The sequence below is a fragment of the Telmatherina bonti genome (assembly GCF_933228915.1).
Source record: "Telmatherina bonti genome assembly, chromosome: 22".
NCBI lineage: Eukaryota > Metazoa > Chordata > Actinopteri > Atheriniformes > Telmatherinidae > Telmatherina > Telmatherina bonti.
Window position 1 is genome coordinate 15,495,226 of NC_136631.1, and position 19,457 is coordinate 15,514,682.

General features: G+C 40.4%; 1 protein-coding gene across 2 annotated transcripts in view; it reads right to left on the minus strand.

Annotated features, from left to right (window-relative positions):
* LOC306773039 (latent-transforming growth factor beta-binding protein 2-like) overlaps positions 1-19,457 on the minus strand; it is an 85,152-nt gene that overhangs the window by 23,961 nt on the left and 41,734 nt on the right. For both annotated transcript variants that reach the window (XM_079262736.1, XM_079262735.1), the window contains exons 8-19: positions 19,301-19,403; positions 10,842-10,916; positions 6,171-6,293; positions 5,883-6,047; positions 3,875-4,153; positions 3,255-3,274; positions 2,996-3,032; positions 2,762-2,836; positions 1,837-1,962; positions 1,268-1,396; positions 981-1,100; positions 581-700 (exon numbers count right to left, since the gene is read on the minus strand). In XM_079262736.1, coding sequence (XP_079118862.1) covers positions 581-700; positions 981-1,100; positions 1,268-1,396; positions 1,837-1,962; positions 2,762-2,836; positions 2,996-3,032; positions 3,255-3,274; positions 3,875-4,153; positions 5,883-6,047; positions 6,171-6,293; positions 10,842-10,916; positions 19,301-19,403 — 1,372 coding nt within the window. The remainder of the gene's footprint in view (positions 1-580; positions 701-980; positions 1,101-1,267; positions 1,397-1,836; positions 1,963-2,761; positions 2,837-2,995; positions 3,033-3,254; positions 3,275-3,874; positions 4,154-5,882; positions 6,048-6,170; positions 6,294-10,841; positions 10,917-19,300; positions 19,404-19,457) is intronic.

Here is a 19,457-nt window from a genome sequence, read left to right on the forward strand (position 1 = left end):
TCTCCAACAATAATACACTGTTTGTTCAAGGCCGTGGCCAAGAGAAAATATTTGGACTCTCCCAAATGGAAGTATTATAAACACTCTTTTTACACAGACCAAAGATATCAAAAGATCAGCAATAACATGGTAAATGCTTCTAAAAAATAATGGGGATATGCTGAGGATACTGGGTGAGGGAGCTGATAAATTTCATACGTGGAAACAATGAAAGAATGGGCAAATACACAAGAGGGTCGAGCGCAGTCTATGCAATATAACCATCATCGCTGTGGTTTTGGGTCGTCATGCAGCCCCAGGAATGTTCCAAACTGGATATAAAATATCCATTATAAAGTTCTTCAGAGTTGTAATTCATTTTATTTTTTTATGAGCATCAGCTGATTATCTGAGCAAATAAACTGCAAAGCTGTAAATGTAATTCAGCTTGTACCACTTCTGTACTGCATTATAATTTGACAACAACAGCACAGCTTGTAACCATGCCTCCCCCTTTTTGTTTATTATAGTGATGCCGATGAAGAGCAGCAGCAGGTAAGTGTTGCTGCTGTTGCTATGATTCGATGTACGATTGCCTTACCCACACATCTTTCATTGACAGGCCTGAATCCTGGACCGCAAGCCTGGCAGTGGAAAGAGCCAAGGGTGTTGATACAGACACCATTCGGACAAGAGTTGGGATCTCTGCATTCATCTAGATCTGCTCAGGGAGATGGAAGAACATGGAAAGATTGAATTAGTTACTATAACAATGTGAGATAAACAGTGTGTACATGGATGGAAGAAACAGGCTGTGTGGTCATTAGTGCTTACAAATACACACACAATCCCTTTCTCATGGAGTCAAGGTTTTGACAGGAGGAAAACATCATTTGTGTTTTGTTACTGGGATGCACATAAATTTGTAGAAAACAAATACATCTGGCTGGGACTGTACTGCTCCGTGAATTTGATTTCATGTGCCGATGCGTGCAAGTCACCTTCGCACAGTCCTCTCCAAGACTTGGCATAGCCACTGTTGCATTCACAGGTGTAAGATCCTTCTGTGTTGACGCATTTGCCATTCTGGCATTTGTTGGGCATGCTGCACTCATTGATGTCTGCCAGTTGAACGACAACCAAAGAGAATGGAAAAGTAGGTGAACGTTGCGTTTCACAGCATTAATCAGGGCAGGATTCTTTTAAAATGTTTCAGACCTCTAACAGAGACAGCTTAGCTTTCATTGGGAACATTATATCTCTTTCTGTAAGCTGGACTGTGTCTCACCTTGACAGAACTTCCTGTTCTGAGTGATCACCTGGCTGTAGCCACTGTAGCAGCTGCAGGTATAGGAGCCGTAGCTGTTTAAACACTGGCCTTTGCCTTCACACAGGTCCTCATCACACTCGTTCACATCTAAAAGCATGAAGTGAAGTGCAGTGTTGTTGGTTCACCAGCATACACTGAACACATTCAAAGCCCTAACTTTGGCGCTCGTCTATGATACAGGCATTCCTCAGTGATGGGCTTGAACCTAGTTGAGTGGAGCAGAGGCTGCAGCCAAGGCCTTTGGGGGGTAAGGGATCACATAGTCATGGCAGGTCTTTGGATGGCTTCAGTGCTGTTGTCAGGCATCAAGGATAACGTCAGCATAAACAAACTGATCTTTTTCATTTAGACGTTTGATTTCTCAATGCCTTTGTGCCATCTGATGATTGGTGTTAAGGACTTTCTTGCACTGCTCTGATGACTGACAAAGCTGCTTTGGCCTCTGGAGTGTGTTTGTGTGCCCCTGTTTCCCTTTGTGCACTGCTACTGCTGTCCTAAATCTATCACTCACTTCCATTGCCACTTACCAATGCAACTGGTCTGCAGTGCACTAAGCTTAAATCCTGGATCACAGTTGCAAGTGTAGCCGGTCTGCACAGGAATGCATTTCCCAGGGCCACATATAGTGGGCGTTGTAGCGCATTTGTTAATCCCTATGAAAAAAGAAAAAAAAGATGTGAAGTCATTGCCCAGAAAACAGGCAATAACATTTCTGACTGAACATTGTAGAGACAGTAAAATATATAAATGAGCATTCCACTAACACATGTTGCTCTCCATGGGTAACCGTCTTGCTGTTTTATAGGTGGAGTCTTGGACGAGAGGAGTGGTTTTGCAGCAGTCTAGGGTTCTAACAGGTGGTATGGCACCTTTACAAAGAGTTCATCACGAAACAGGTCATGCCCCATAGAGCCTGACATTAGTTTTGTTCTCGTCTTTTTCCATCCAAAAGGAGTGAAGTAAAACATTGTGGCATTGAATTTGGCCCGTCATGTCTTGGTGAGGACAAAAAAAAAAAAAAACGACAGCTTTACATTCCTGTTACTTTTCTGTCTTTCTGCCACTGTTCTTACATTTATCTGTCACCAGGACATTTCTATTCTGTCTCTTCTATTTCTCTTAATTTGTAAAAAATCCTGCCTTCTCAGGACAATATCCACTTCCAAAAGGCACACTCTTTTTGTTTTTTTTGGTTTCTCACCCTCTCCCCCTCTGTGCAGCACAGCAGCTTCAAGCCAAATTGGCTCTGAAAAATGGGGTCAAATAAAGCTTTCCCTAGCTTTACTTTGGGTAAGCTTGCAAAAATGTCTTATGAGATGAACTGCTGTCTGCCAGCAGCTGACAAAGAGCATGGAGGAAAACACTGAGCTTTGAGTTGCTCTTGCAGGGTGGTATTACACCTTCCTGCCCATCTGTCAAATTGCTTTTAAGACACATTCAGACAGAGATTACCTGTGGATGAATGTACAGAGGTTGTTTCCCTTGAATCTGGCTTCAGGTTGATCCTTGAGGAGTCTGGAGAGGTCTCTATTAAGAGCAATAATATAGGTCATCATGTTGTTAAGCGTGAGGGAAAAGCAGGCTGCCAAGGAAGGCAATTCAAAGAATACATATAACAAATCTGTGCCTGACTGAAATACTTAAAAAACCAATGAAAGAAGCATTAAAGTTAAGAAGAAAACATACCAGAGTGCTTCATTGGTGAGTCAGTCACAACTGCTGGCTGGAAAACAAACAAATAATCCCCATCAAAACCCATTTTACAATAAACATTTACATTCATGTCTGTTTTTGTAGGTAAATTCTAACATTAAGCTACCAAATTGCAGTTTGTGTAAGTTTTATGATCCTAAAACCCCTCAAGCTGACATAGCTTAAGCATACCATCTAAAGTAAAAGATTTCAAAAACATGTGTCAAGAGATGAACAGGGAGGGAAAACTCACTGGGTTCAGAATATCCATATCTGCAACAACACAGAATAAACAGGAATGGTTTATCAGAAGGTGATATTAACATTCCAGTCATGTTAAAAAGCCCTATCACTGAATACAGACACTAAAACTTGATTTCTTCAGGCACTTTACTTTAGTTAGGTGTCTTTATTTCTAATAGAACAAAGCTGTCAGCATCCTATTATTCAGGCAAAAATTGGTGTTATTTTAAGTGTAGATAAGAAGTAGATAAGAAAATACAAAGAAACAGATATCTCTGATAATGATGACAAAAAACCTTAATATTTGTCTAATTGTGTGCTCTAATAAATCTAAAAGCCTTTGCTTAGTCTTGACAGATGGGGACATGGAACTCTGTCTTGGAAAAAATATTTATTTGTAAAGATCAAAACATCCTGTTGGTGTTTGGATCCTAAAAAAAAGAAAAGCTAAATCTTTGGTTGCATAATCATTCAGCTTGCCATGCTTTTCTTTCATCATTGTGAGGGCTTAGGTAACCCTCAGTCCTAAGCGTCCATTAAAATAAAATAAGGTGTAGCTTAACTATTCATTCTTAGCAACATACTGATTTAATGTACCACAGATCTGAATGTTACCTTCTGGATGTCTACCTGTTTCTCTCCCTGGATGGAAAGGATGTTGTGGAATCAAAGGGTACTGAGGTGCTTGTGCTGTCTCAGGGTACTCAGGGTCTTGATGCACATGAGGTGTTTGTGGGTAGCTGGGCAGCGGCAATGAAGGCTCTAAGGATGGAAACTGAGGATACTGTTCCTCCAGTGATACGCCAGTGCTCTGCAGCTCATCGTCTTCCAGTTGTCTGAGAGAAATCTGCACATCTGAGCGTGAGTAAGTATATCCATGCCCAGCTGGGCAGATCTCCTTGAAGTGGTCTGCAGGAAACGAAACAGAAGCAAACAAGTAAGAGAAGAGATCACTCCTGTGGTGTGAACTAGAAGTTGTTAAGTCAACAATGATATTTGCAGTAACATCTTAAAGTATCAATGTAGAACTGCAGTGATGTGCATGCTATTGTTTTAGGAGATGGGCTCGTTGTTGCAGAACCAATGAGCTGGCATGCCAATGACAGCTGTCACAGAGAGGAAGATTGGGTGTGTGTGTGCACACTGTAACACACAGACATAACGATGCCAGGGGAAATAGTGGATCATGTAACGCTGACTGACCCTTGAACTCTTTGCTGTAGAGGTGTGTGAGTGGGAGGCTTATGGAGGATTGGCTGGCTAGATAAAAGAAGGGAGACTGCACCTCTTTGTTTCTGAGTCCAACAAACCTCAGCAATGGTGAATCCATTACAAATGAGAAGCTTTGTGTCCCATACCTGACCTGACCTGAAACCAGCAACTCTACGCCAGAAGAGTCTGGAATAGAGATACAAGTAATGACAGAAATGCGGTCGGTGTAAATGCTTGTGTAAATGCAGGGAACGTGGATGTGATAGATTACTGAATGATGAAGTTAAAGGTGGAGTATGTAAGATTTTCAATATTTACAAAAAAAAATCACTAAAAAAATAACTGCAATCATAATTAAATAGTTTTTTTAAAAACATTTAGGTTCCAGTCTGTCCATATTTAATGTGTTATTAAATTACAAGTTTAATTAATGACAAAGGACAAAAAGCCCCTTTTTTTTTTACTGGTAGGCAAACATTTAAGAAGGGTCTTTGTCATTAATTAAACTTGTAATTTAATAACACGTCAAATATGGACAGACTGGAACCTACATGTTTTAAAAATCTAATTATGATTGTAGTTATTTTTTTAGTGATTTTTTTTTGTAAATATTGAAAATCGTACATACTCCACCTTTAAAGTGGAGGGAAATGAGTCTGAATGATGAGGAGCTCCATCTGAGGATGTGGAGTATATCTAGAAGGGCTTCCGTTCCTGAGTCACAAGTAATGGGCCTGTTCACTTTGTTTGGAACATGGCTGTAGCTTGTTGTGTGATGCCAAAGCCAGAGTCTGAAACAAACAAGTGCTCCATATCTGTGCTCTGTGCCTTTCCTGGTTGAGCAGCATCAAGGAGGTCTGTATGTGATATCTGATCTATGACAATCCCAATGAATCACTGGCTAGCGCAGATACTCCACAAAACCAGCTTGTTCCTCTTGAAGACTTTGAAGATTATATCTGGATGGAGAAAAAGATGACAACTACTTCCCATGTTTCACTTGGCAATGCTAAGAATTTCTGCTGTGAAGCTTTGCCGGTATATTAGTGGGGTTTCTCTCTGAGGGTTGGAGTGATAACACAAGACTGACTCCCACCATTATGTAGCCTCCAAAATATGAAAACTGTTATGTTTTTGGTCCTTTTCCACTCCAAACATGCAAAGTTATTTTGAAATGCTTTACACGCCTGGCAGAGAGCAGAATGGTAAATGTGTGGTGAATATTCTTTGCCTGTGCTCTCACTAAAAGAGGTTTCAGAAGATCACATGTGACATTATATATCTGCCAAAGCCTTTAACCAAGTGCAGTTTCCCAGCAAGAAAAGCACAACCAGAATTGAACTTTGAGGAAAAATGTTTTGTTTTTTTTGTTTTTTTTAATTAGGGCTCACTCTTCTAGTAATTAAGGTAGATTTAGGTACTGTACCTGTGCCTGGCAAAGGGCAGCGATCACACAGAGGTCCCCAGGCCTTGCCCACGCGGCTGCAGCAGCATATCTGCTTGGTGATGTGATTAGCAAGTGGCAGAGAGCACAGGCCAGCTGAAACCGATCTGTAGCACGATGCCCGCTGATCTGACACTGCCTTGTCCGCTGAGAGGGGATATATACTCATTATATTCAAATGCACAACATATATAAAACAACTCTGGGTTAGGCTAAGCCTAACCTTAACCCACAATGCACTATGATCAAAAGAATAAAAGCAGTACTTACAGACACAGTGGCTCCGGGCAGCATCCAGCATGTAACCTGGTTTGCATGTGCACCTGTAGCTTCCTTTGGTGTTGAGACATTGAGCATTCTTGCATATTCCTGGCAACAGGCACTCATTGATGTCTGTGAAATGTGCAGTTCATCCAGTTATCCAGTTTGTAGCATATTCTGAGCATATTCTGATTATCATAAAATCATGAAGTCATAGATTTCCTATATCAAAACATTTTGTGACCTCGCACTGAACCTCTCAAGTAAATTTTCTTCAACCATCTGTCATGTTTCAGGCACTGCACTTCACATGGTTTATGCAGAGCTTTCATACTTTCAGACCAGCAGATATGGTAAAAATCAAAGTCAAAGCAAAGAAATAATTTGCATCTTGAAAGAAGTCAGAATTGAAAAGATTATGTACTCAAATCTGCTGAGAAGTGATGAAACATGGAAATTTTAAGCTTATGAAGTTGTTTGAAAGCTAGGAGGAGTGTTGACAAGGCTGAGACATGCATAATAAATTTGACCAGTGTGAAACAAAGCACACTCCGAATCTCGTTTCTTTTATTATTTAAAATCTGAAAGCCATGGGAAGAATGCCTTAAACATAGGGTTCCCCGGAATGTTTTACATTACAGTCTTACTTGGGATCGTTCCCTTTCAGAGTGCAGCTATGTAAGAAAATCCTTCACTCATGTCAATAAGTGAGTCTTAAAGCCTGAAACATGTGCAGGAGTCATACAGTGGCTGAGAGTCTCTCTACTGCTCCAATGGCTTCTGAGTAAATCAAATGGAGTCAAGCTAGTAAGTTAATGTGCTAGCCAGAAACATGGGAGACATATTTGAGGCTCTCGGTAATGCGATCACACTGGGACCAGGCAAAGTTTGTTGTTCTACCGTGTTAAACAAAGAGTACATCATTAGGTCTTTTCCCACTGCTTTGATGTCTGAAACCCGACAGGCTGTCAATGCAGATTTTCCCAAATTCGAATTAATCTGTTCTTGTTTTGTTGTTTTGCTTCCTGCTGGAAAAAGTGAGCTTACAAAGGATTGAGGCTGATAAATTCTGAGGACTGAAGCAAATCCAAGGAATTCCTCAAATTTCCTTTGTTGTTTGTTGTTTATTTTCTGCCCTCTCAGCTTCTCTTTTAAATCTCTCCAAGGAGGCCACAAACTATACAGCTGAGTCACAGCCTCCAGCTTCTGTCTTATATCAATATAAAGAAGTCTCTGTTTCTGTTGAGGAGCAATCTTGGGGCACATACTATGAAGATGGAGATGCAGACTGTAGAAGTCATGCCTGCCTCTGCTGAGACTCGGTCTGCACAGCGGAGCAACAGTTGGAGTGCAGTTGCTGCAGCGACTTGGTTTTATTTTAAGCAGCGTTTGGTCAGAGTTCAGGTCAGCATTGGGCTTCATCACATGAGGTCTTTAATCCATGGTTTGGTTGAGTCCCAGATTAGTGCTATTGTTACAGTCTGCTGGTGAGCTGATTGGGATTGAAGCTGACTTCCATGACAACCTGTCATGACCAGCACTAATCTCAACCTCTTATTCTGAGTTTATGCTTGGTTGCTCGTGTTTGCGGCTCACAAAAAGCCTGTGTGGTGATTGTTTTTATAGCCTAATGACACATAAAGAGACATGTTCACTTATTTGATTATGATTCCTCTTGACTTCAGGAAAAACATAATTCACACAAACACCAGCAGAGTTCTTTATGAGGAGGGAAATGTAAATCAGAGCCATTCTCTCTGATGAAAAAGCTTTATAGCTGAAGAATGCCTCTTTTGGAATACTTTAAGTGTCTTAAACCAGACTTATGGGGCCAAAAACAGCCCTTAATTTAGGCTTTCCTACTGTTTTGAAAAGCAGCAGGCAGATTTTTTATTAATATATAGATATCGCATCAAGATGTATGTATTTTGAATCGCTAATAACCTTTTATTAACTCGATCCAGGATGCCCAAAAAGTTATGTAAGATTCCCATCATCTTGTCTTTGAAGTGGTATATGAGTAATATGACCTTCTACAAACACCGGTTTGCCACCCACAACAGAGGCTGCACATGCATCTCTGTGGGCCTTTCATCTAATGAGCTCAGCTACAAACGGCCTGTTTGGCAGACTCAGTCACTCAGAAGCCGCTTCTGAAGATAAGGAATCGTCTCTGAAGTCAGAGAACTGACTGTAACTGATGGGGCATCTTATCGCTCTGCAGGGAGCACGTCACTAACCGCAACAGTTGGTGCATACACTTATAGCAGCAGTAAATCGTGCCTATTACAGTGCATGAGACAAGCTCTCCTCTGTTCCAAGAAAACACACTACAAGCAGCTCAGAATAGAAGCCCCACTTGGGCAGGCGGTAAAGCAATTTAAAAAACAATCTCAGAAAAAGCAGATTTTGCTATCTTGGCAGCTGGTACTAGACCTGGAATTAGAAATAATTTTTTGGGAATGAAGCAGCAGCTGAACGGGATAGAGACTTTAAAGTGCTTCAGTAAATATTGTGGGTAACTGTCAGCTTTGCTTTTTTGGAGCTCAAGAAAGAAGCAACTGAAAGGGAGTAACATCTTGAAACAATCATAAAAGAAAAGCATGAATAACTGAAAAATAAATTTCCACAGTTGTTGGCTGATCGGCACACTGCTGGAAAGTAGTGTGTGTCCTTGTCTGCACAGGTCTTTGCTTTATTGAAATATGTTTCCCATGCTCAGCCGTTACCTGAAAACATCAATAATTCCATTCAGTTTAGAAAAGTGTTGAACTTACTTGAAGAGTGGATGAAGCTTGTTATTAAGGTGGTCAAAGATGTTTACTGGAACATTATGTTACTCCAAAAGGCTCAGTAAGCTTCCCTATTTGAATTGTGTCACTGTTTATCCATGTTAACACTAATTAGAGGGTATTTTCTTAATTAAATCATGTACATTATTTGTGTCTCAGATAAAGTTGTAAATAAAACATTACTAAATGACATGATATACAGTTATTGGTCATTTGTTGTTGTTGATTAATTCAGGTGTTGTTTACATCACTATCAACTGTGACGATATGCTTTTGTCCCGATTCGATTCGATTCCGATTTTTTTGGGTGCCGATTCGATTTAAATTGCGATTCTCACAATTCTCTGATATTGCTAATTTTTGTCAATTACAAACAAAAAAATTTATAAAACTTTTTTTTTTGCTCGCCATTTTTCTTCATTTCAATGAGGAAAAAACAACACAGTAGCCAGACCGTCATTCTGCTGCAATAATGCACAATATTACAAGTAAAAAGATCAATAAAAACTATAAAAATGACAAAAATTTTATATTGCATTTACGGAAGCGTAGAGCTGTCATCCTCATAAAAAAAAGTTTGAGCCTTATTACGTTATAACGTGATAGTTTTATTGTACAAAACGTGAAACGTACCACGTTATAACGTGATAGTTTATTGTAAAAACGTGAAACATATCATGTATCTGAAAAAGTGAACTTGGTCATTTTCGACTTTAGATGAGGAAATTGTGTGCGGGGTGGATAGGAGATTACAAATGGCTCATTTACAGGACTTGATAGAGTTTTTCTTCATACTTGGGTTGAGACATTGTGAAATTATGGTGCTTTGGAACACTTTCAATAACATTGTAATAAATATGCGTAGTTTAAGGACAGTTTTAAAAGGCATGCATCTGTACAGATGGAAAAATGAGTCCAATCCCCATGACGTGGCATCATTTCTAATTGAAACTTGAGCGGCACGAGAATCGCAATGAATGCAAACATCATCGGTGCATCCAAGTGCCATCTATCCATCCCTCCTCTACCGGTTCTAATCGCAGCAGTAACCAGGGAAGCCCCCTCCCCAGCCACATTCGCCAACTCTGCGGGGGGTCCCAAGGCGCTCCCGGGCCAGCTGAGAGATGTAATCCCTCCAGCGTTCAAGTGGTTATACGTTTTTACAATAAAACATATCACGTTATAACGTAATAAGGCCCAAACTTTTTTTTTTATGAGGATGACAGCTCTACGCTTCCATATGCATTAATCTAATTTATTTGAAAAAAAAGGATTTTTTTTAACAAAAAAAAAAATTCTATTTTAAAATTGTGAAGTAAAAAATTCAGATTTTTCGATTTTCCCACCGCTACTATAAACAGACATAAAATAAATTTTTAGCTGTAGATCGTATAGAGTTCATACTGTGGGTAGCTTTGCCTCTTGGCTCATCAGGCCAACTAGCAATTTGCCACCCCTCTATGATGTTGAAGCAAAAGAAAACAGTCCAAGTTCTGGGACGGGCCTTTCAAGTTCTCTCCACATACAGATTGAGAATTTTCTTGGCAGTCATGCAGGTTTTCTTCTGTTCTATGGCAAAGCAACACACCCTTCACAGTAAAAGCTTCCATAGAACTACCCAAAGATCAACATTTGCCATAGAACCCCAAAACCAGTTCAAAATGGGAGCCCAAGGGGCTTATTAGCTGTTCAGCTCTGACCCCAGATCTAATTGTGGTCTTGACCTGATTTACATAGGGGCCAGATCTTCAGCGAAGATGGTTTAGAGGTCTTCAGGGATCCATGTTTGCATGGAAACATGCAGGCAGAATGCTTATTACATCCAATCCTTTCCCCCTCTAAATACTAACACTCTGAAATACCTTCTTAAACTGGCTTTTTAACTCACCTTGACAGTGTGTGGTGTTCATCCTCTTAAAACCTTTGGGACATTCCACTTGTCCATTTGCAATCACTGCATATGCTACAAAAAGAAGGAGAAAGCATGGCTTAGTGGACCACATTTTCCTGTCACCAAGCATTGCAGAGGGAGTAAAAGAGCTCAGCTTTAGGTGGGGAACATAAAACTTGCAGATGTGAGCAACAGGAAAAATGAGGGGACCCTCAACTGGACCTCGAGGGATTCTACAGTAAGTGCATGGAAATCAATCACCATCAGCCACATTTATACGACAGCGCTGCCATCCCAGCAGAAAGTAATGATAACACTTGACCTCATCTGTAATCATATTACCTATAACTCTCCAATAACTCTCCATTCCTCAGATACATATAAAGGTAGAGCTTATATCATATGTTGAGGAAGCCAGCGTGACAGCCCTGACCTTTATTATCAACCACACATATGCACAAGCATGAGGCAAATGCTTTAACTGTGCTCACAGGGAATGAAAATTAGTGCAGAGTTCTCAGAAAAATGATAGGGAATAAGGTCAGTAATAAGCAGTAAAAAAAAATCATATGGTTTGTCCTACAGGTGTGTACATTAAAGGTTCACAGAGGTGCTACAGTAAATAACATGGTGTGTCTGTTAAAGCCCCAGTGCGACCAGACTGTCAGTGACAGAGGCCTGAAAACATGGTGTCATTAGTCATCCATCACCCGGTCAAGCCTCAGCACGCTCCATTAACTGTACAGATGGGTCAATGTGCCTATCATATGGCCAGGAAAGAGTCTGTTTGTGTTTGAATGAACCTGTCCTCTATCTGCATGTTTGACAGAGAGAGGGAGAAAAGGCTGGTCTGTGTGGAGTTTTATATGTTTATGAGCAAAGATGGGGTGATTATTGGTCAGGAAACTTTCCGAGACATGAACTGACTTGACAGGTTTCTCTACAGTTCAGAACGATCCAACTTATAATTTTGGAAGGTAAAATGTGACCTTGGTTAAGGGGAGCTGTAAAGAACGAAGACATGCTTGTTAGCAATAAAGCTGTTTTTCACCATCATTGTCAATTCACATTATAATATTGAGTCTGACAGCTTAAAATAGTGACTGCAGAACTTCACTGTGTTTCACGACCATGGCTCAGACTCAGAAATACTTTACCAATCCCTTAGTAGAAATTTGTTTCTAAGAGCGCTCCGTTGATGATTACAAGAATTAACAATAGAAAAGAATTAACAAAAAGTGACAATAGAAGTAGCAACTAAGTAGTAAAAGTAGTTGTTTGGCATCTGTAAGTAAAAATAACCTGTTAAATATCAATCGCTGAGGGTGGAGTGGGAGTGTTGATAGTCACAGGGAGGAATGATTTCCTGTGGTGTTCAGCAGTGGACTGACTCTGTTGTTGAATAAGCTCCTGTGACTGACCAGCACATCAGCAAGTGGATGTGGGATGTTTTTCCAAACTGCGTATGGTGCATGCTACCCATGCCTTGTGCTTAACTTGGAAAAAAAAACCATTATTAAATGGTCCAAAGTTTTATGCCTCTGCTTATGGTGTAATTTAGATTCACGAGTTTGACTTACTATTATAAAATATGAGACACAATGTTTTGTGGTTTTTTTTTTTAATGTACATACACTGACTGTGTACATGGATCAGCCAAATATTAAAGCCACCTGTCTAATTTTTGTAGCGGTTCCCTTTTTCCTGACATGTTAAGGCACAGAGACCTCTTGGGGTGTTCTGTAGTGTCTGCACAATAGGACTTCAGTGCGTGATGGGAATTGCAGAAATAGACTCAGTGGTTTGAGATTTTCTGGCAAATCTCTGGAAGTTGTCATAGCACTGCACTCTTCATAATGTTCCTCAATCTAAACCTGAGCAGGTTTTATGTATGCTTGGTCTACCATCATATTTAGCAAGGTGGTAAAGGTAAAGTGCATTAACATCCATACATATGCAACAACCTCAAGCAAGGTATTGAATTATACTTATGTGTGCACATTAATTATTACATCATGTCATCATCCAGTGAGTGGAAACATTGACAGAACGTATGGTAGTATTTCCTATTGATATCGATATAAACAACGACAGTGATGAAATAGTTTGGATTCACACTGTAATGAAAAAAATACACTAGATCTAAATAAAGCATTGCTTTTAATCTGTTGTCATGACAACAAAAGACTGTGAACAAGTTAAACAAGTGCAATAAAATAAAATTTAAACAGACTTTGTTTCTCTTTTCAGAGTGATCAGAGTAATGATCACTCTGAAACCCAACACAAACACTGGGAACATGCATCCTTACGCTACTGTTTGCTACTAAAGTTTGCCCAGCCATGTATTCTGAGGTTTACTATAAATAAAACTACAGTATGAACTGTGCAGAAAGAGGTTTAAAACCCCACAACAGCAATTCTGTAAGTATGGTTCCATCAGGACAAAGTCAGCAATCAGTCTCAAGTTTCTGTCATTTTCCTGTGAGTGACTGGATGTCTGGCACATGCAGGTTTTCTGGGAATGAGGTCCTGCAAGCTGTGTTGTGTTTGGTGCTGCTGTGACCCAGTCGACCAGGCAGGGTCAGTGTACCTGAGGGTTGACAGAGCAGAAGTGGGTCAGCAGAAGGGGGCAGCGAGTAAAAAAATAGGGGGCACTGTGTCAAAGTGACGCCCCTGCTCTCGTCTGCCCAACTCCTTTTCTTTCTCCACACCCTCCTAATCCCTCTCCGAAGTTTTTGAGTAATGAGCTGTGGTGGTAAGTTGGTGGAATTGTCCTCCTGCAGCGATGGAATCAAGGAACGTCTAACCTGGGTGACAGCAGGGTGTATTTACCAAGGAATCACAGGTAAGTGAGGTCAAGGAGTCTCAGAAAGCTTATTAACATGAAGAACGGCCTCTGCAAGAACTTCACTCTGAATCTGAGAAGAAGTTCAAGACATGGCCTTGTGCACCTTCGGCAAAATCTAATTTATTCTTTACCAGATAGATTTACAGAATATGTTGATCAAACTTTATTTGCACATCGAACCTGATTTGGACAAGAGATCTCAACATTTCCTTATGTGCTCCCTAGTTCTGAAAGTGTTGTTAGTGGAGTTCTGTTCAGCTGTTGTTTATTGCTCCCTGGGGGCAATTTGCTAGCAGTAACGTTTAAAAAAAAACCAGCTGCTGAACTCAGCAGAAGCTAATAATGATTGGGCTAAGAGCTAGTAAATGATGAGGCAGGTTTATGATATTCAACTGATCTCTGCCACATCTTCATTGCTTTTCTTTTTTCTGAATCAAGGCCTAAACCAATATAAGTGAATTTTGTGCCTGACTCAGACTTAAAATTAGTGGCAACTTGACCATGAAATTCTCTTCATTATAAAAGAAGAAAAGACTGTTTGTATCCTTAGAAAGTTTAATAACATGCCAGTTCCCATGCTTGTTTAAACAGTCATTTGTGTTGAAAATATAGAGCTACATGGGCAGTGGCTTGCAAAAGTAAGCTCAAGCTGCGCATCATTAGTGTCACCCTTGGTTACAAAGACTGTAGACCCAGTCTTGTCCATATCCACAGAGGGTGCATACAAAACCTTCGAAGTTTGTCTATCCATTTAACCCTGTATAACAAAAGATTTTGTCGCCCTTCACCAAGTTATTGTCCTTCTCCATTCAATTGTGTTTTGCATTCCAGTGGAGACTGTTCAATAATATTTGCACAAAATCCCTGACCTGAAAGTGTAATTCAAATTCCTTTGAGGTTTCTTGATGAATCTTTTAAGTCTGTTTTTCATATCAAAGTTAAATTAGCTTGGCAATGAAAAACACTGTTGGGTATTCAAAAGAAAGGAAAGCTTAGTTGAAGAGAAAAAGAGGCAGGCAACTGAAACGGGAGGGGAGTTTAGGAGTTTAGAGTTCGATGGGTCTCAGCAATACAGAAAGCTTTAATTCCCGAATTTGGTACAATCCCTCTGTAGACCTCCCAGCCTGCAGGCTGTTCTTCTGCAAGAACTGAGCTGATCCATCAATCACAGGCCTCAAAACACTCAAAAAAGGGGCCTCAAATAAAAAAAGCTAGTTTTTTTTAAGTGACTTGCAGGGGACAACCACAGGGTCCAGATTCCTTACTTAAAACCTAAGAACATATGGGAAAGGAAGGAGGGATGAATACCATTCCATTAGGGGCTCTCTATAGGAAAACAACCAATACCAAAGCCAAGGCCTACTCAGGATCTTGTCCAGGAATTTACTTCCTGACAAACCACCACAGGACAAACTGGTGCCACCAAGAGATGGCAGACGGAGCAAAAAGAGCTCTTTAACCACCACAAAGGCTTTTAGGACTTTAGGACTTCCTATGGCACGGCCGTCTCTTCTTGGCCTTTGAGCCAATGCTTGATTGGGACAAACAATGTAGAGGAAAATGATTTTCTTCCAAAACAGAAAGTCTCCTTGGCAAAGACCACATTTGCCAATCTGGCATGGTCCATGTAATAATATGTTCCTGCTGCTGACACTAAGGCTGAGGATAGGACATGGGATTGTTATCAACACCTTCTTACTGATGTTAACATTAACTCAAAGCCAATGCAACACCTACAATGTACTAAAGTTGCTCAGTCATTTGCAGTCTAAACTGTTTATGTATAAAGTGAAGTAGCGACAAACAGGCTTTGAAGTGAAGCTTTTTGTGTTACTTGAAACATACATGTAATTGTTTCTATTTATGAAAATATGCATTCTATATCTGTGTTTGCAGTTTGGCAACTTAATTTAACACCCCTCTCAGCGATACTGATGACAGTGTAACCCACATCAAACACATTTGAAACAGACTCGCATTCCTAGATAATCCAATCCAATTCTCCTGTAGAAAATTAACCACCTTGGCTTGGTTCAAGAGGGCATGTCATGATATTTTCTTAATGCCTAGCCTAGTTTGGTTCCAATTAGAAAGAAATCAGAAATCTCACATCCATCTTTTTCTAGGATTTATTTGTCACAGTAGTAAATTCAGCTTAGCTGTGATTAGCTGAAGCATTATACTATTAGCTGATGCCTCAGCTAATAGTATAATGCTAAATGTAAAGGGATAACACTAAATCAACACCAATAAGTCAAATAGGTTTAGAGAGATGTGACATTAATATCTAAGCTGCTGTGGAGTTACGCCACAGCATGTTTTCTTTTGCTGTCTAGTTCTGAGATTAAATTGTTCCATCGCTGTGTTTTTGGCTATTAACAAGAGTTTCTGTTTGATCAGAGCTCATAAAAAGCCAGAAGAACAAGCTGTGGCTCCTCTGTAGATGTTGGATTTAAAGTGGTAAAACATGGAAGATTTGGAAGGGATGAGTTCATGTGGGGGAGCTCTGTGGGCCTCATCATTTGCTTCTTCTGACTGATCTGAGCTTTAAGAAGAATAGCACACCCATTACTGAGCAAATCGGTAAGGAGTAGGGAGTTTAGCACAACTGCCACAGCACTGGGAGGCAGAATTAAAGTTAGCCAAGGCTCCTGTGGGTGTGGTGGTTACTTTATGCTTGGGAGATGTCTGATCTGACTCCCAGAGAAGCCTCCCAGCATCCCTGACAGGAAGAGTTATATGGAAAAAAGTTGCCCATCATTGACAGATGAGAAGCTTGCTTGCTGAATTCCTTTAGCTGTGAAGGAGGGGCTGTCAGCATTGTAACATAAAGTCATGCTGGGTCAGACTCGGGCAGCAGCAACATATTCTTAAGGATTGTGCTAAAGACAGTTCGCAAACAAATTGGATGTTAAGGAAAAGAGTTCTTTGAATCTATGTTCATTCTGTCTATAACCCTTATTTAACGGGATTACCCAGGGATCACATGCAATTTGTAATTTGCAGAGATTTTCTGAGATGGTAATCCCATGCCAAACTGCTATGTTGGTAATTTGTGAAGTAATAATTTCCCTGCTAATTACCTACAAGGTTTTGCCGAACTCCAAGGTCCTGTGACAATCCAATGCGAATAGACATAATTGGGGTTTGGTCAGAGATGAGCAGGATATGATATGAGATTTAACAGTATGCTATTTGTTTCCTGGACGCATTTTATTTCCGTTTTTGGCAAAGAATGAAGGCTGTAATGGAGTGTTTTGACAGCTCCTTGCTGTCCTGGACCAGCAAGACTTTATTGGCCAAAAACATACTGAGGAAAAAAAAAGTAAAGTGGCAGCAGAGGGTAGAAATGGTGGATCACTTCATACATCTCAATGTACGGTAAGAATATTTTACTGTTTGCAGTCAAATGGGTGAGGCTTCCTTAGCCTACATCATATCCGGGAGATATCTGTAAATTTCAGTTAATTCTCAGACTTCACATCCTGTCTTGACCCAACAAGCATAACTGAAGTCAGGCTTGACCATCTTTCCATTAGTTTCATAAACTGATATTATAGAAAGAGCTCGAACCCAAGTGCAGGGTCGTTTTGTTACTCCACCTCATTATCTCAGCCAGTGGAATAGATTTGACTAGAGCTTGTTTGGGCTGATCTGGATCTCATTACGGGCCAGGAATCCCCAGCATCTGACTTTTAAAGGCCTTGGCTCCTAAAGGCTTCAGCTCCCACTGAGATGGGACACACTGGCATTCTTGCTTTTATAACTACAGTCCTTCTTAACATAAATGGGGCACATATATTAAACACACAAAATCCCCTCCTTACTGTCACAACAGTGATATAAAATCCTTGGTGCATAATAGTGAAACATATATAAATATCATAAACTCATCTAAAATTCTTATACATACGTTTTAAGGCAAACACACCCAGATACTAATAAAAGCAACACATAATTAATCTATGTCACCATCAAGTGAAACTGATGCCAGCATACAGGGACAACAATGTGAAGACAGGGAGGAAAGACAAAAAATAATGTGTGCAACAGAATCTTATTAAGCTGTGGTCATACTGGCATCCTCTACAGCGGTAATAAAAAGATGAAGTAGTAAGCTTCGCTCTCATTCAACAGTGTATTTTGCAACTAGCTATGAACTGACCGATGGTAGAGTTGCACGCCTGGGTTTTTATTACATAATTATCACATACTCAAAAGGAAACACAGGAGACTTGTATAAAGCTATATGACTGCTCTCTGCACTGCAAGCCGACAACACACTCATTTACACTGAACTAAGAAGAGCAGCTGTCTCCATGCTCCATGTAATTCCTCTTAAACATATACGAAAGCATACACCCTGCTTCTAGCCATTCGGAGAAGGACATACTGTAACTTAGAGATAAATCCAAGTGTGTAAACTCGGATCAATAACACCCTGGAGGAATTCAGAGTATTTCTCTTCTTAAAGCTCCCACCAAGGCCTTTGGGGACATTTGATATGACTTCATGTTCACATAATTTTTTTCCCCTCCATCATTCTCACTGTCCTTTTTATGTCTTCCTGCGTGTGACCCTACAGCCTACAGCATGTCGCCTCCCAAAAACAGACACAAAAATGAGCAATAAGGGTATTCATTCTCTTTCACCCCCAAACTTTAAAGGAGGGAGCAGAGGAAAACATCTGGGAGCCAAAAGAGGTCCTGCCTGAGACTCAGAATGAGCGGGAATTTGGCATGCTGAGGGAGGCTACAAGTGAGAGGGAAAAGAATAGATTGAAATGCATTATTGATGGAGGAGGTAAAGAGGGTCTGCTTCTGATTAAGCACTAGTCAAACAATGTTCAGGCAATCTTACAGCCAAGTGGCATCTGCGGGCAGCGCCATAATATTACTAAGAGAGCTGGAAAATACTTGAATCTCCCGCATTGGCACCATACGGTATGTGCTGTCTCTGGGGTCTAAACCAGTCTTGGGACAAATGGTGACTCATAATCCCACACAGAGCTGTCAGGTCGAATGACATCTCCACCTGAAGCGTACAGTGTTGCCACCCACCCTGCTTGCTGGCATAAAACCACCCTGATGCTTTTCCCCAAACCTACCGCAGCTCTGGTTGGAAAGTTTTTCATGTTGTCACTCTTTCAAGGCAATGCTGTCTTTCTCAGTCCACTGGGTGGGTGCCTGCAGCATCTCATCTGCATGCTAAATGCATTCTCATTTGCTTCCCACTTTTGCTTTAACGAGAGCAAACGCAGCTTAATTTGAACCACTTGGTGGAGGGGCGAATCAAAAAGCGTCTAATGAAGACTGCTGCACCCTAATCATCATCAGTCATCAGACGTATTTAAGCCTGTGATAAATGCTGTGATAAAAGTCTACTAAACATAAACAATGCCTGCCAAGGATTATAAAAAAGAAATCACTTGCTAATCTCGTCAGTAAACAGCACTCAGGTTCTGAAACTCTACTTAAACCAATTGTAAACACAAGAATACCAAAAGATTAACATCAAAAGGGAATCAAAATACATGTAATGAACCACAGATAAAAAAAAAAAAAAAAAAAAGTTGAAGTCTGATAGCTTTAGTCCAGAAAGCTTACCTGGTTTGGTTGGACACTTTTGGCACTTGTTAAGACCCCATGAGGCGCCAACACTTCCACAGCAATCATCCTGTTTGGTTAGGCCTGGCAAAGGCTTGTCACACTACAACAACAAGCATCTGTGTTAAATTTAAGAATTCGTTTTTGAGAATTACAA